General features: G+C 41.0%; 1 protein-coding gene across 1 annotated transcript in view; it reads right to left on the bottom strand.

Annotated features, from left to right (window-relative positions):
* The window catches only part of LOC133453121 (unconventional myosin-VIIa-like), a 61,155-nt gene that overhangs the window by 29,350 nt on the left and 16,994 nt on the right, over positions 1 to 14,811 (bottom strand). Inside the window, exons 17-29 of the mRNA XM_061732999.1 lie at positions 14,247 to 14,390; positions 11,808 to 11,966; positions 11,566 to 11,658; positions 11,371 to 11,465; positions 9,835 to 9,916; positions 9,623 to 9,724; positions 6,537 to 6,875; positions 6,262 to 6,453; positions 4,796 to 5,047; positions 3,232 to 3,387; positions 2,614 to 2,676; positions 2,400 to 2,524; positions 829 to 955 (exon numbers count right to left, since the gene is read on the bottom strand). Coding sequence (XP_061588983.1) covers positions 829 to 955; positions 2,400 to 2,524; positions 2,614 to 2,676; positions 3,232 to 3,387; positions 4,796 to 5,047; positions 6,262 to 6,453; positions 6,537 to 6,875; positions 9,623 to 9,724; positions 9,835 to 9,916; positions 11,371 to 11,465; positions 11,566 to 11,658; positions 11,808 to 11,966; positions 14,247 to 14,390 — 1,929 coding nt within the window. The remainder of the gene's footprint in view (positions 1 to 828; positions 956 to 2,399; positions 2,525 to 2,613; positions 2,677 to 3,231; positions 3,388 to 4,795; positions 5,048 to 6,261; positions 6,454 to 6,536; positions 6,876 to 9,622; positions 9,725 to 9,834; positions 9,917 to 11,370; positions 11,466 to 11,565; positions 11,659 to 11,807; positions 11,967 to 14,246; positions 14,391 to 14,811) is intronic.

Raw genomic sequence — 14,811 nt, 5'->3', positions numbered from 1 at the left:
CATTCAAAAAATATTTCAAGATAAAGAAGGAAAATATCATCTAAGAGGAAAACTACATTTTAAACAACCTTGTGTACGTACTGCTCTTAAAAGCATGTGCATATCAGTCTGTGGGGGAACTTTGTGGAATGGTCTTGATGAAGAAATCAAACGAAGCACTAACTCTATACAGTTTAAAAACACATACAAGAAAACTATTCTTGACAAATATAAAAATAAGGACCTCTAAAGAAGTCAATTTACCTTCTGTATGTATTTCTTTTATTATTCCTCTTTCTTTCCTTATTTTAATTTTTAATTTTTATATTTTCTATGGCGTATATGATATGATATTGTGAGGAAAGGACAGGGCTAAACAAGCGTTCTGCTTCCTCCTGTTCCCTCTCCAACACATTATTTTGCTGCTGTTCTTTATTTCTGGATGAGACTGTTAAATTATTTAGCTTTTTTTGATATTTTGATGATATTTTAATTTGATGGTGATTGGTTGTTGTTCAAGATAAAGCCAACAATAGACAATAAATAACATGCAGCAACATCAATGTGGAAACACTTCTGCAATGTACTATTTTATGTATCTGTGTACTTGTACTTTATCTCTGGCAATAAAAGGAATGACGTGTGGTTCATAAGACGCCTCTTATCACCTATTTTTGTCTCCATGTACCACATTAAGATGGTGCGTTCAGGCTTTTCATCTTTATCGTCTTGGGATCTTATCATCACGCCGGGTGAGAACGGCGGCTTCAAGCAGCCGCGTTTCTAATCTCCTGTTACGTTTCCTGGTAATAAAAGCAGCAGATCATGTGATCCTGCACACAGACCCACCTTGACGAAGAGGTGTGTGGGAGGGAAGATCCCCAGGCAGATGGAGAGGAGGATCCAGCCCTGCCGACGGCTGCCCCGGTTCCTGTTGTCCACCAGCTGCTTGCAGATCTGGCAGTAGATCTCATCTCTGCAAAAGGAACAGTTCATAGTTTGATTTGGATGCCCGTAAGCTACAGCTAAACTGCAGCTGCGACACATACTACACAGGACATTACAACAACAAATTAAAAGCAAAACTAAAGAGGTAGCATATAAAAAAAAGAAATAAAAAACTGAAAATAATGAAAAAAGAAAAAGTCATTCCATTTAACATTTACCGGTAGATATAAATAAAAACAATACATATTCATACATTTTATAACATCAACAAATTCAAACAATGTATAGTTATCATAGTTTGCACCAATAACCATTTTTAATAAATATTCATTTATTTATATTATATAAATAAGATGTATATTTGTACGTTTTGACCGTATAGAAACGTAATTCTCGTCTGTGTGTGAAATAAGACCTGGAAACAGGCATTGTGGCATAGAATTATCAAATTGGTTTAATTCACCGCATGAATTGTTACAGATTACTTTTGTAATACTGTATTTGACCCAGTCTTTGTACATTTTGACCGTATAGAAACGTAATTCTTGCCATTGTAAGAATGAGATGAACCTGCTGGACTCTACTGCCCTTACTTTATAACAACTTGTGCTTATTATTTTACCTCTTTTCTTATCATTTTATTTCATATTATTTGTTATTTACTGTTTAATTGTGTCTTGCTGCTTTTAATGTTGATGTAAAGCACTTAGAATTACCTTGTGTTGAATTGTGCTCTACAAATAACCTTGCCTTGCCTATATATATACATATATATATATATATATATATATATATATATATATATATATATACACACACACACATACATACCCATTTATTATCTACATTACTCATTTATTTAATAATAATTAAATAAGTTTTATATATAAATATCTATTCAGGAGATGTTTCTTTACCAAAATTTGCATTCTTTTATGTTAATAGTTTGCTTAAAGTGTTTGGGAAGTGGGTTCCATGCAGACATACTGTAGCTCTGTACATCACCGTTCTTTTACCATCATTTCTTTATTTTTGGCAGTAAAAAGTTACCTCAGAGCATGTCTTGTGCTGTAGCTCGGATTATCTGAATTGTAACATCATTTTTTGTCTAGAACTTGCTGGGTTTTTGATATGGATACATTTCTTACAAATGTTAATAAAGAATAAAGTAGTTTTTCTCTTACCATTAACCAGCAGAGATTTCTATGCATTTTAAATACATTTGTTCTGAAATCACAACCAAGGACCGAGCGAGCTGCTCTATTTTGCACTCTTTGGAGTTTGTTTATCATGTCTGCTGTGGCGTTTGACCAGACCACTGGGCCGTAGTCAAGGGTTGACAAGATTAAAGCTTGTGGTATTAATTTAGTTGATTTTAGTGACAAATAGGGGAATAGGAGACTTTTTGCATCTTTTTTAGGGAATAAGATGCAAAAAGCAGATTCTTCATTTTCTCTGTTTTTTTTTTTTACCGTATGTCTCGTCTTGATAGAGCATATCCAATAATAATGTGCAGTTTCTCCAGAGACGTGAGGGGACGGTCCAACGTCGGGCCTTCTCCAACCAGAAGGTCTTCATCCTCTGTCAGATTTTCCGGCTAAATGAAGACAATAATGACAGGAAGCGATTAACACACTGCAGACTGTGCATCAACGCAGACGTGATGAGAGGAGGACAGGTTCCAACCTCCTCTAGGATTGCAGACGGTTTCCTGCCTCCGAGCTTCTTCTTGTTCTTCCTCAGTATTTTCTGTTCACAAGTGAGACGCTTGTTTAGTTTAGGCAATGAGTGTCTGGTGTCTTTAATATGGAGCTAGAACAGTCTCATAATTCGCAAATGCACACACCGTTTCACAAATGCACAGGACAAAATTCACAAATGCACACACCGCTTCGCAAATGCACAGGACAAGTTTTACAAATGCACACACCGTTTCACAAATGCACAGGACAAAATTCACAAATGCACACACCGATGATTGGCTGAAACAAAGGAAGACATCTGATTGGTTGCAGATCCTTCTGTGTTAAAAAAAACGTATTTGTGGATGGAGTCACGTCAGAGGAATCTCAAAAGTCACACACAAATCCAGCGCAGCTCACAGACAAAAAAACGTTTGTAAATCAGGTTATATTTGTGTGTGCATCAAAAATACATTTGTATATCTTGTCCTACGCACGTGTGAATTGTTCTGTGCATTTGTGAAACTTGTCCTGTGCATTTGTGAAACGGTGTGTGCATTTGCGAATTATGAGACTGTTCTAGCTCCATACTTTAAATGCTTGGACTTGTGCAGGAACGTACCTGGTCCAGTCCCACCAGGCTGCTCAGCCGGCGGTTCTGCCTGTGCGGCACGTCGCGGACGACGGGGGTCGACAGCATAGATATGGAGTCCGCTGCTTTGGGCTCCGGTATGTCGCCCATGAAGCGCAGAATAATCCAGGACAAGGTCAGGCACGCCTGCAGGAGGGAGAGGGAGAAGGCTGGACGTGAGAAGGAAGCCTTGGGCGCGGACCACAGCTGGGTATCCATTCAAATGTCACCAATCGATTAGATTCCGATTCTTAAGATTCAGAATCGATTATCAAGATTTGATTCGATCCGATATCGATTCCGATATTGATTTGGGTTGGTGTTATTAAAACTGTTTTTTGAGCTGTTGCATAGGCCTGTGTTGAAAAAATAGATTTTCCAATTTTCCTATTCTAAATCGATTCTCATATTAATTCCTAAAAATCAGTCTAAAGATCGATTTTTATTAGATTTTTTTTCATTACAACTTTTGGTTCTTTTTTTTTATGCCCAAAAAAGGAATGTTTTGTTGGACACGAGCAACGAACTAGTGCCATGTTTTTGCCTTTAAATATGTCAAAAGGTATGACAAAATTAAAGTTTTCAGTTATAATAATGAATTGCATAAATTGTCCATATTTCGTTGCATTATATAATGCCTTGGGGTTACATTTGCAAAAAATGCTAGAAAAAAAATTCTCAAAAATGGGAAAAAATAAAAGTGATTTATTTGTTTAATGCCGTGGATCTGTTTGATAATTCTGACCCACCATTAGCTGCCAATACTTGCTGTTGAATCTCAATATAATACTAGTATTGATATATTGCATAACTACACAGTCATAATTCATGCAACAGCTCAAAAAACTGTTTTAATAACATTAACCCAAATCAATATCGGAATCAAATCAATATCGGATCGAATCAAAGTGTGACAATCAATTCTAAATCTTAAGAATCGGAATCGAATCGATTCTTGACATTTGAATCAATCCCCAGCCCTACTGTTGAATTACATGACTGTATTTATGCAACATATTAATACTAATATTATATTGATTTCAACAGCAAGTATTGGCAGCTAATGATGCTGTAAGGACCAATCAGCTCCCAGAATGCTGATAGAACTGCTTTCAGAAACAAAAATTAAATCAGTTTAATTTTTTAACACATTCCATTAAAGTTTTTTCCATTTACTGTCTTTTTCAATTTTAAATTTTTGAGAATTTGGTTTTTAGCATTTTATGCAAATGTAACCCCTAGACAGTATATATAAAGTAATAAAAAATAGACAATTTATGCAATTATAACTGAAAACTTTAATGTTTTCATACCTTTAAACATATTTAAAGGCAAAAACATGGCACCAGTTATTCTCCTGTCCAAACAAACATCCTTTTTTGGGCATAAACAAACAAATACCAAAGGTTGTAATGTAATGATGAAAAAAAATCGATCTTTATACATACAAATTGATTTTTAGGAATTAATATGAGAATCGATTTAGAATCGGAAAATCGATTTTTTCAGGCCTAGCGCGGACAGGAAGAGCGCTCTTGTCTCTCGGCGGTCTCACCAGAGCGTCCCCCTCGTCATCGTGGGCCAGGAGGGGGCTCTTGAGTCTCTGAGGGGTGTGCCTGTGGTCGGCGTCGTCCTGGAAGTTACGCACAGCGAACTTGGAGAAGGAAAACTCGTCAGTCTCGTGGTCAAAGTTGTCGTCCTCCTCCTCCATGGGAGAGGTGGGGGTCGTTGACCTGGAGGCTGGAGCCAAGACCCTCAAGCCCTGCCCCGGGACCTCCCGGGGTTCCTCTCCTGGCTCGGGGGTAATCTGCACCGTGGAGAGAGAATAACTGTAGGAATAATTCTGTATATAAATATAGATAAATGTTGAAGTTAGTTGAAGTTTTCATGATTATGCCATACGTGCCATTTGTGTGTGTGAAAGCGTTCTTTCAAGCAGGAAGGCAACAGCCAGGTGCCAGAGGAAGGGGAGGCCTTACTGCATCTTGGACTGAAGATATTAACTGACTGCTAATATTCTTCTACTATAGAGGGTAAGCATTGATGTCACTTCCCCACTGGACCACCCCCCTTACTCGCGCAAAACATCAGCAAAAACCGCTGCAACTAGTGGAGAAGACGGGATAACAGCCAATTATCGGCTTAAATTAAAGGCATTTGGACTTGACAGTGACCCGTACAGTTATCCCAAGAACCAGTGGTCCATGGACATTAATATTTGGTACAGTTACCCCAAGAACCAGTGGTCCATGGACATTAATATTTGGTACAGTTACCAAGAACCAGTGGTCCATGGACATTAATATTTGGTACAGTTACCAAGAACCAGTGGTCCATGGACATTAATATTTGGCCACGAATCCAGTTTACTGATGTACTTAATTTCTACGCCGGGGAAATACACGAAGCAAAGCCTGAAGGCTTACAAAAGTCTTGACGCTTGGTCCGACTTCAAGGCAGGATTTGTTGGTGAAATTAAAGTGATGAGGACACCGAACTTTATGATTTGACCGTTTAACGTTAGCTACCCAAAAATCCAACATTACCTGATACAAAATGGGAACCGCAAATCCACGTTTCGGTGTCTGGAATCCAGTTGTTTCTGTGAATTGCAGCGATCCATTTGTCTCTCTTAAGCTCATTTTTCTGCAGTCTGTAAAACGATAACTCAGATTTCCTTCTAAATCTATGAGTACAGTCGATCGCACAACAGCTCTTTCCCATTTTAGATGTTTTCAAGTTGCTCAAACTGAAAGTCTACGCTGCCACTCAGTCTTTCTGCCACTCAGTGGGCGTAACCCGCTGTGACGTCATGCGCATTCCCTCTATTGTGAGCTAATAATTTCCCACATTTGCATGAGCAGCCTTAACCCCCACCCTTATGCTGCTCGTGCTCGTGTAACCAGGGCATTTTTGTTAATATTCAGCAGACTTAGCCAAGTTGCTGAGGGTGTCAGTTTGAACCTGACAATAACCAGTAAACTGTCAAAGAAAATCGGCGGCATAGATGAAGCAGCTAACCTTGGATCCTGGTGTGTTTTGTTCCTTGTAGTCCACTACAACGATTTCTGGTACGTTCTCCTGGGAGTCCCAGTCACTGTTGGCCTCCATCTGCAGGGCAATAACTTCCTCCAGCCGTTGCTGGAGCTCCAGAGCGATCATGTCTTCGCTTTCGTTCTGCATGTGCGGAGGAGAATCCTGCCCGGGACTCAGCTGGAGAGCAACAAGAAGCGGCTCACACGGAGTACATATGCAGCACAAGACATCGCTGTTGTTTCACTACGTTTAAAACTTACGTCGTTTCTCATTGCTTGAGCTGCTTCTCTGGCTCGAGCTTCACTGGCTTCGGCTTCTCTGGCTCGGGCTTCTCTGGCTCGGGCTTCTCTAGCTTGGGCTTCTCTGGCTTCGGCTTCTCTGGCTTCGGCTTCTCTGGCTTCGGCTTCTCTGGCTCGGGCTTCTCTGGCTCGGGCTTCTCTGGCTCGGGCTTCTCTGGCTTCGGCTTCCCTGGCTTCGGCTTCTCTGGCTTCGGCTTCTCTGGCTCTTCTGGCTTCGGCTTCTCTGGCTTGGGCCTGGAGCAGCATGGCCGCCTCCTTCTTCTTCTTCTTCAAGTCTTTCCTTGCCTGGTATCCTCGTACCTACATCCAGTTCATCCGCAGAGTTTGACACAGAGTTCAAAACGTCCAACAAGTATTTCAAACACAACATGATGGAATAAATCAAGTTTTCTAACGTTTTAAAACATTGGTGTTCGGCGAGTGACAGTGGCTGGGAAAGTTGTCTGTATTGGTCCCATGTGAACTATGGGATTATGTGATTATATGAACAGTGGAGGCCTTAAGTCAACTCTGAGGCCTAACTCTGAGACCAGCCTTGATTTCCTTTGCATGTTTGAAACAAAGGAACCCCATGGTGGCTCAAGGTCCAAGCAGGATTTGCATTATGCCCTTCAGTGATAAGGAAGAGCCCCCTCATTGGGCCTGGACCCCAAGCCACAGGGGGGGCCGCATTGACTTCCTGGGCCCAGCTATAAAGAGCAAGCTCCCCCCCTCCCTCTTCTCTTCTCTCTTTTCTGTCCCCTTCCTCCAGGTCTCTGCTACCTCGGACCTGTCCACTGTCCCATGGAGTTCTCTGTGAGCTAACGCCACAACTCCTATTTTAGCATGAAGAGCGACTAGCTACGGACCGGCCTCCTCCATGATCGTGACCGAAGAAGCGTCTGTCTGAAAGCGCAGCAACGAGTGAACCATGAATGTTCCGAGCCCCAGAGGAGCGGAACCAGGGACCCTGCAGGCCTCGACGTGAACGCCTTCGGACCGACCTGGAGCTGAAGGAGGCCCGTGCTGCATCCCCTCCTCCACACGGAGACAAGGAAAACAGGAGGGAAAGACAGAGCCGCTCTTTACCAGGATCACCCTGGGAGGGTAACCACCTTTGTTCACCAAGGAACGCTGACCGGCCAGACCAAACCACCTTTTTCTTCATTTACAAAGATCCACATAAGAGGCTGTTTTGTATCTGGGCAGAGAAACTTAGTTAACACATTTAACTAGTTTAGTTTTACGTTGTGAGCCGGACTGCTGATCCCGTCACAACTGTGTTTATTAGTTTAAGTGTGTTTGTTTATTTTATCGTTTGTCTACTGTTGCATCCACGTTGCTGGATCTTGATGACATGTTCTTCCACAACAGAAAACAAAGCCCTTCCTCATTTCCCAGTTGAACGACCAGAGAGCACCTGTGAAGTTAGTTTCACATTGGTGCGTCTCTGCGTAAGAAACATCAGAGGAACTTGGTTTTCTGGTGGTGAGAAATTATTTTAGTATTGTGGGTTTTACTTTTCACCTCTCATCTTCTCCTACTAACCCCTCACACACACACACACACACACTCTTGTCTTGGTCATAAAGCCTCCGAGCCTGTTTTCACTGGATGAGACGAAATCTCGTTCGCCATCTTGAGTCACGTGAGACTCAAGTCACCACACACACACACTCAGAGTGCAGGTTTACTCGTAGTTCCTAGAGTATCCAAATGTAGATTTGGAAGACGGGAAGTTCTGCTATCAGGAACCGTTACTATGGAACCAACTTCCAATCTGGGTTAAGGAGGCTGACACCACCTCCACCTTTAAAACTAAACTTAAAACCTTTCTGTTTAGTAAAGACTATAGTTAGTGTTTAGTAAACCTCTAGTTAGTGTTAGTAAACCTCTAGTTAGTGTTTAGTAAACCTCTAGCTAGTGTGTAGTAAACCTCTAGTTAGTGTTAGTAAACCTCTAGTTAGGGTTAGTAAACCTCTAGTTAGTGTTAGTAAACCTCTAGTTAGTGTTTAGTAAACCTCTAGTTGATGTTAGTAAACCTCTAGTTAGTGTTAGTAAACCACTAGTTGATGTTAGTAAACCTCTAGTTAGTGTTAGTAAACCTCTAGTTAGTGTTAGTAAACCTCTAGTTAGTGTTAGTAAACCTCTAGTTGATGTTAGTAAACCTTTAGTTAGTGTTAGTAAACCTCGAGTTAGTGTTAGTAAACCTCTAGTTAGTGTTAGTAAATCTCTAGTTAGTGTTTAGTTAACATCTAGTTAGGGTTAGTAAACATCTATTTAGTGTTTAGTAAACCTCTAGTTAGGGTTAGTAAACCTCTAGTTAGGGTTAGTAAACCTCTAGTTAGTCTTTAGTAAACCTCTAGTTAGTCTTTAGTAAACCTGTAGTTAGGGTTAGTAAACCTCTAGTTAGGGTTAGTAAAAACCTCTCCCCTTATGTTCCAGGTTTCTTCCTCCTAAAGGGGAATTTTTATTGCCACTGTTTGGCTTAAGGTTTTTCTCCCACTAGGGGAGTTTTTACCTGCCATTGTTTATGTAATAATTGCTCGGGGATCATGTTCTGGGTCTCTGGAAAGATCCTAGAGACAACTTCTGTTGTAATAGACGCTATATAAATAAAATTGAATTGAACTGAATTTCAGACCATACCTGAAGACAGAGACTGCAGTGGGAAAGTAAAGGAAGGACTTTTAGTGCTTTAACAACTCGCAGCACAGTCCTGGACATGTTCCAATAAGGAAGTGTTGATTCAGCCTGGATATTGAACCCACAGGCGGGAGACTCAGACTAACAAGAGTTTACCTTTGTTACCTATTGATACTGCAGCTGACGTTATGATCTTGGCTCTTGCTCGACGACAAACACACCACACATGCATTCAAGGCCATCTCTGGAGATTCAGGCCACGCCTCTTTCACTACCTCACTTACCATTTTCTGAGAGTTCATAAACGGATTAAATGTATATGTTTCGATTTATTTGATGGTTTGCCAAGTCACTCTCAACAATTTGTGCTGAAACAATGCATTTCCCTTTTGAAAAACAATAAAACAAGAAAAGCCACGTACCTGGGTCTGGATGGTGAGTGCTGCCGCCTGCTGTCTCTGGTACTGATGCTGAAGTTTTCGACCGTGGATCTTTGAAACCAAACGTTCAAAGCGATGCTTGACCTGGTTGGAGCAGGCATGTGGAACAAGGACAGGATTCACAGAGCCGATCAGTTTCCCTTAAATGTAGAGGTTCAGTCACCGTGTCAGCACGTATAAGGCGAGCATCTCACCATAATCTCTTTCCTGGCGACAAAAGCTCTCCAGTTCTTCTGCAACACCATGACTGCTCTCCGTTTGTTCAGGAAGTTTCTCCTGAAAAAGTATACAACTGAACCAACAGCTTCCTCAATCAAGCACACCGTCTCTGATGTAGCATTCCACAGGTGCAGGTGTGCAGGGGCAGGGGCAGGTGCAGGGGCAGGTGCAGGTGCAGGTACAGGTGCAGATGCAGGTGCAGGTGCAGGTGCAGGTGCAGGTGCAGGTGCAGGTGCAGGTGCAGGTGCGGGTGCAGGTGCGTCAGTAAAACAACACCACCTGCAGCTGGGACCTGCACCAGACCTTACAGGGAGATAAAGCTGAGGCCCCGTTTACACGTAGAAAAACGGTGGTGTTTTCATGTGTTTTGGCCATTTGTTTACATGAAAATTAAGCTCAAAGTCACCAAAAACGACAATTTCTGAAAACTCCTGCCAAAGTGGAGATTTGCAAAAACTCAGACTTCACGTTTGCTTGTAAACGGAAGGAAACAGACATTTAGGGTTCAGAACGTCACATTATGAGACAGAAACGTCCCCAGCGTCATGTGTGCGACCTGTGTTTACAATTTGTTTGGCCACTGTCAATATTTTCTTGTAGTAACTCCACTTCTCTGTCACTCCAAACGAAAGACTCTCATTCATCTTGGAAGTAACTGGAAGTTACTCGTGTCATTTGTTGATGTTTTTTTCCAGTATTCCGATTGGCTAGGATGACTTTATCTTCTCGTTACACTGCCCCCTGTAGGTTTGGCTGCTCATAGCACCTTAACAGCTATTTATGCAGGTTCGTGTATATGATGGTATTTTTCAAAATGTAGAGGGGAAATATCAGTTTTTGTAAATACCCGTGAAGGGAGAAAAAATATGTTTTATGTCCCTAAATGCCCTGAATTCCCAAAACACAGTCTGCACCTGCTGTTTAGTATTATTGTAACTGTGAGAGAGGCGCTTGTTCACACGGGAGAGCTCCCGTGTTCCGTTCACACGGGAGAGCTCCCGTGTGAACCAAGACTTAGCGTGAGAGCTTGCGGGCGGGGGTTGAAGGGGCCCTTTCAACCCCCTCCGCGAGATGTTGTATAAAGACGGAGATAGCCGGAAGTTCAGGTCAGAGTCAGCTGCGGGTCTAGTGCACGACGCCCAGCTGGTTTTCGGCTACTCTGCCAGGACTGTCCGGCTCTCCAGTCCTTCTGTGTCGAGGTAAGAGTTATCAAGGCCTAGCCCCTGTGTAATTGTCTGTTGCTTTGCCATTTGCGGGGGATAACTTGACACAGAGTTATCCTAGCAAAGAGCAATTGTGTGTGAGTCTTTCTATATCCACTGCTGGCTAATAAATGTATTCATATATATTATAGCTAAAGCGAGTGTGTGTGTTTCATTTTTGCGCAGCCGACCACTCTCGAGCCTCTGTAAGTGATTTTCTCCCAAAACAACCTGGCTATGTGTAAACGTGGCCTGAGAGACACGAAGAAATTTCACTTATTTCCACTGAAGTCTTGATCGGACCCTCACCTGTCTTTATGTCCTAACATAACTCTCTGGATCACCACGGCAACCCTGCTCAGCTCGTCCTCCCGCAGCCGCTCCAGAACAGCATCATGGGCATCCTAGATAAAATATTCATTTTAATTCGCTTCATGTCACAACATCTTGTGACACGACACGGTCGGTGACACAACGTGGTCTCAATTTCAGGTTTCTTCCCACCTTCAGGAAGATTTGGCTCCTGCCCATTTTCCACTCATCCTGCTCCTGAATCACAGCTTTGCAGATGGCTTCACAACAGTCCACCGCACTCTTCTGCAGACACGGAGAAGCGTTTGTTTAAGCATTCAAGCACATTCGTCCCTCTGTCTGTCCGCCATGGTGGCGTTCAGTGAAGCAGCATCTAACAAAATACAACAACAACTCTGTAAAAATCAACGATAGACAAAAGCAGAGTGGGTTACGGTTTTGGGGTTGCAGGCGGTCGTCTTCAGGAGGACCCTGTAGCGCTTCACAAAGTCCTTAAAGGAGTGTCGGACAGGAAATCCCAGCTTCCTGACTCGGATGGTGTCTATCATGCCCGAGTACCTCAGCTGGCGCACACACAGCTCTCTGTCAAACGTCTGGAGGGGAACAGGTCACAGGTCATAGGTCAATTATCTTTTTTTTTTTTGAAATTTTCTGTTTATTTGGAAAAGCAATTGTTTCCACATAGAGTATTACATTCGCTCCTTGGACCATTGCTATGTCTTTCTCAAGTTCAACCACCAGTTCCCAATGAGACTGGGAAAGGTGGATAAAAAAAAAAAAAAACGAAAAAAAAACAAAAGTCCAAGTGTCTTTGATCATGATGCTTTTCCAAGATTTTAAATAAGTTTGTAACATGAACAACAGTCATAGCACTGTCATGGAAGAGTACCAGTAAACCAAAATTCATTAACTGGATTAAGAAAATATCTACAACTTTACCTATGGAAAAGTTTACTCACATTATAAAGGGCCAACTATCATTATTTCAAAACATTTGGGGTCTTTTTATTGAATTTATGGAGAGTGTGGATTTAAGCGGTGTGGGGAGTGGGGGGATGAGGCGTAGTTACCAGTGATCCTCTGCAGTGTTCTAAAATAATTTCCTTTCTTTTGATACTTAATTTCTTTATTCTGTGTAAATTGAACAGTCGAGTTTATATTTCTGAACTATGCACAATGGTGAAATACTTTGGGCTAAGCCTTGAAAAACAGAGAAACCTTTGTTGTTTTGACTTTTGTTACTTTCTTGTTTTGTTTGGGGTTTTATTTATTTATTTATTTATTTTTTCTTTCTTTCTTTTTTCTCTTTCCTTTTCTCATTTAAAACTAAATTGAGTGTTGCTTTATGATATCTCATAAATATCTGACTTGTAAGGAAATACGATTTGAATGCTGGACAATAATTCAGCTGCCCTTGATGTTTCCTTTTTATGTTAGAGCTCTCTTATTGTTGTGTATCATGGGAAGGATTTTGAAAACCAAATAAAGATAATGTTGCCTCTGGTTAGTGTTTAGTAAACCTCTAGTTAGTGTTAGTAAACCTCTAGTTAGTGTTAGTAAACCTCTAGTTAGTGTTATTAAACCTCTAGTTAGTGTTAGTAAACCTCTAGTTAGTGTTAGTAAACCTCTAGTTAGTGTTAGTAAACCTCTAGTTAGTGTTAGTAAACCTCTAGTTAGTGTTATTAAACCTCTAGTTAGTGTTAGTAAACCTCTAGTTAGTGTTAGTAAACCTCTAGTTAGTGTTAGTAAACCTCTAGTTAGTGTTAGTAAACCTCTAGTTAGTGTTAGTAAACCTGTAGTTAGTGTTAGTAAACCTCTAGTTAGTGTTAGTAAACCTCTAGTTAGTGTTATTAAACCTCTAGTTAGTGTTATTAAACCTCTAGTTAGTGTTATTAAACCTCTAGTTAGTGTTAGTAAACCTGTAGTTAGTGTTAGTAAACCTCTAGTTAGTGTTAGTAAACCTCTAGTTAGTGTTAGTAAACCTCTAGTTAGTGTTAGTAAACCTCTAGTTAGTGTGTAGTAAACCTCTAGTTACTGTTAGTAAACCTCTGGTTAGTGTTAGTAAACCTCTAGTTAGTGTTAGTAAACCTCTAGTTAGTGTTTAGTAAACCTCTAGTTAGTGTTAGTAAACCTCTAGTTAGTGTTAGTAAACCTCTAGTTAGTGTTAGTAAACCTCTAGTTAGTGTTTAGTAAACCTCTAGTTAGTGTTAGTAAACCTCTAGTTAGTGTTAGTAAACCTCTAGTTAGTGTTTAGTAAACCTCTAGTTAGTGTTTAGTAAACCTCTAGTTAGTGTTAGTAAACCTCTAGTTAGTGTTAATAAACCTTTAGGTAGTGTTTAGTAAACCTCTAGTTAGTGTTTAGTAAACCTCTAGTTAGTGTTTAGTAAACCTCTAGTTAGTGTTTAGTAAACCTCTAGTTAGTGTTTAGTAAACCTCTAGTTAGTGTTAATAAACCTTTAGGTAGTGTTTAGTAAACCTGTAGTTAGTGTTAGTAAACCTCTAGTTAGTGTAATAGTTAGTGTCAAACTTAGCTTCGTGGTAGATATGATTGGCTGATTTCTCCCACTAGGGGAGTTTTTACCTGCCATTGTTTATGTAATAATTGCTCGGGGGTTTATGTTCTGGTCTCTGGAAAGATCCTAGAGACAACTTCTGTTGTAGTAGACGCTATATAAATAAAACTGAATTGAATTGAATTGAATTGAAATAATGCAAGAAACATTTGCAGAAAGGGAAGCTGACGTCCTGGTTACACCGAGACCAACAGGATTCAAAGGAAATGTTTTTATTCTGTTCAGCATTTCCAACGACAGCAGCGTTTATTGCGTGGCGTTAACCTCCACTGTGCTGCCGTGGCGACCCGGGCTGCTCACCTGGGACTGCTTGTCATTGTTGGGTTTGAAGCAGCGGATGAAGAAAGGCTGGCAGGCGGACAGAGCCTTCATGAGCAAATCCAGAGACAGGCGGAACTGGCCGCTCAGCGTCGGCATGTGTCTCCGCGTCTCACCCTTCGTCTGCTGAGAAAGAGACGAGACGCCTCGTTTTAGAAACCGACTCTTAGAATTGTGCTCACTTAGATACGGCATAGCAGCCACCTTACGCTGGTTCAAAATCAATTAAAAATGATATTTTGTGGCTGGACGACGCTCTGGTTAAGGTCTGGTTAGGTTAATGCACCACTTATGATTGGTTAGAAGTAGGAAACGCTTGTGGTTTTTGCTAAAAATAATAATTTCACATCACTTACGCCACCTCCGTCGTCATGGCGACAGCAAACAACATGGTTAAATACTCGAATTTACGTTAAATACTAGAAAACACGGTTAAATACTGGCCGTCAAAATACTGTTAAAAATCATCAAAACACCATTTAAACACTGTAAAAACAGCGTTAAAAACATGCTTTTACAAACTGACAGTAACAAACAGTAACTTGCG

This window comes from Cololabis saira, chromosome 10 (genome assembly GCF_033807715.1).
Source record: "Cololabis saira isolate AMF1-May2022 chromosome 10, fColSai1.1, whole genome shotgun sequence".
NCBI lineage: Eukaryota > Metazoa > Chordata > Actinopteri > Beloniformes > Belonidae > Cololabis > Cololabis saira.
This window is presented reverse-complemented; position numbering and strand designations above follow the sequence as displayed.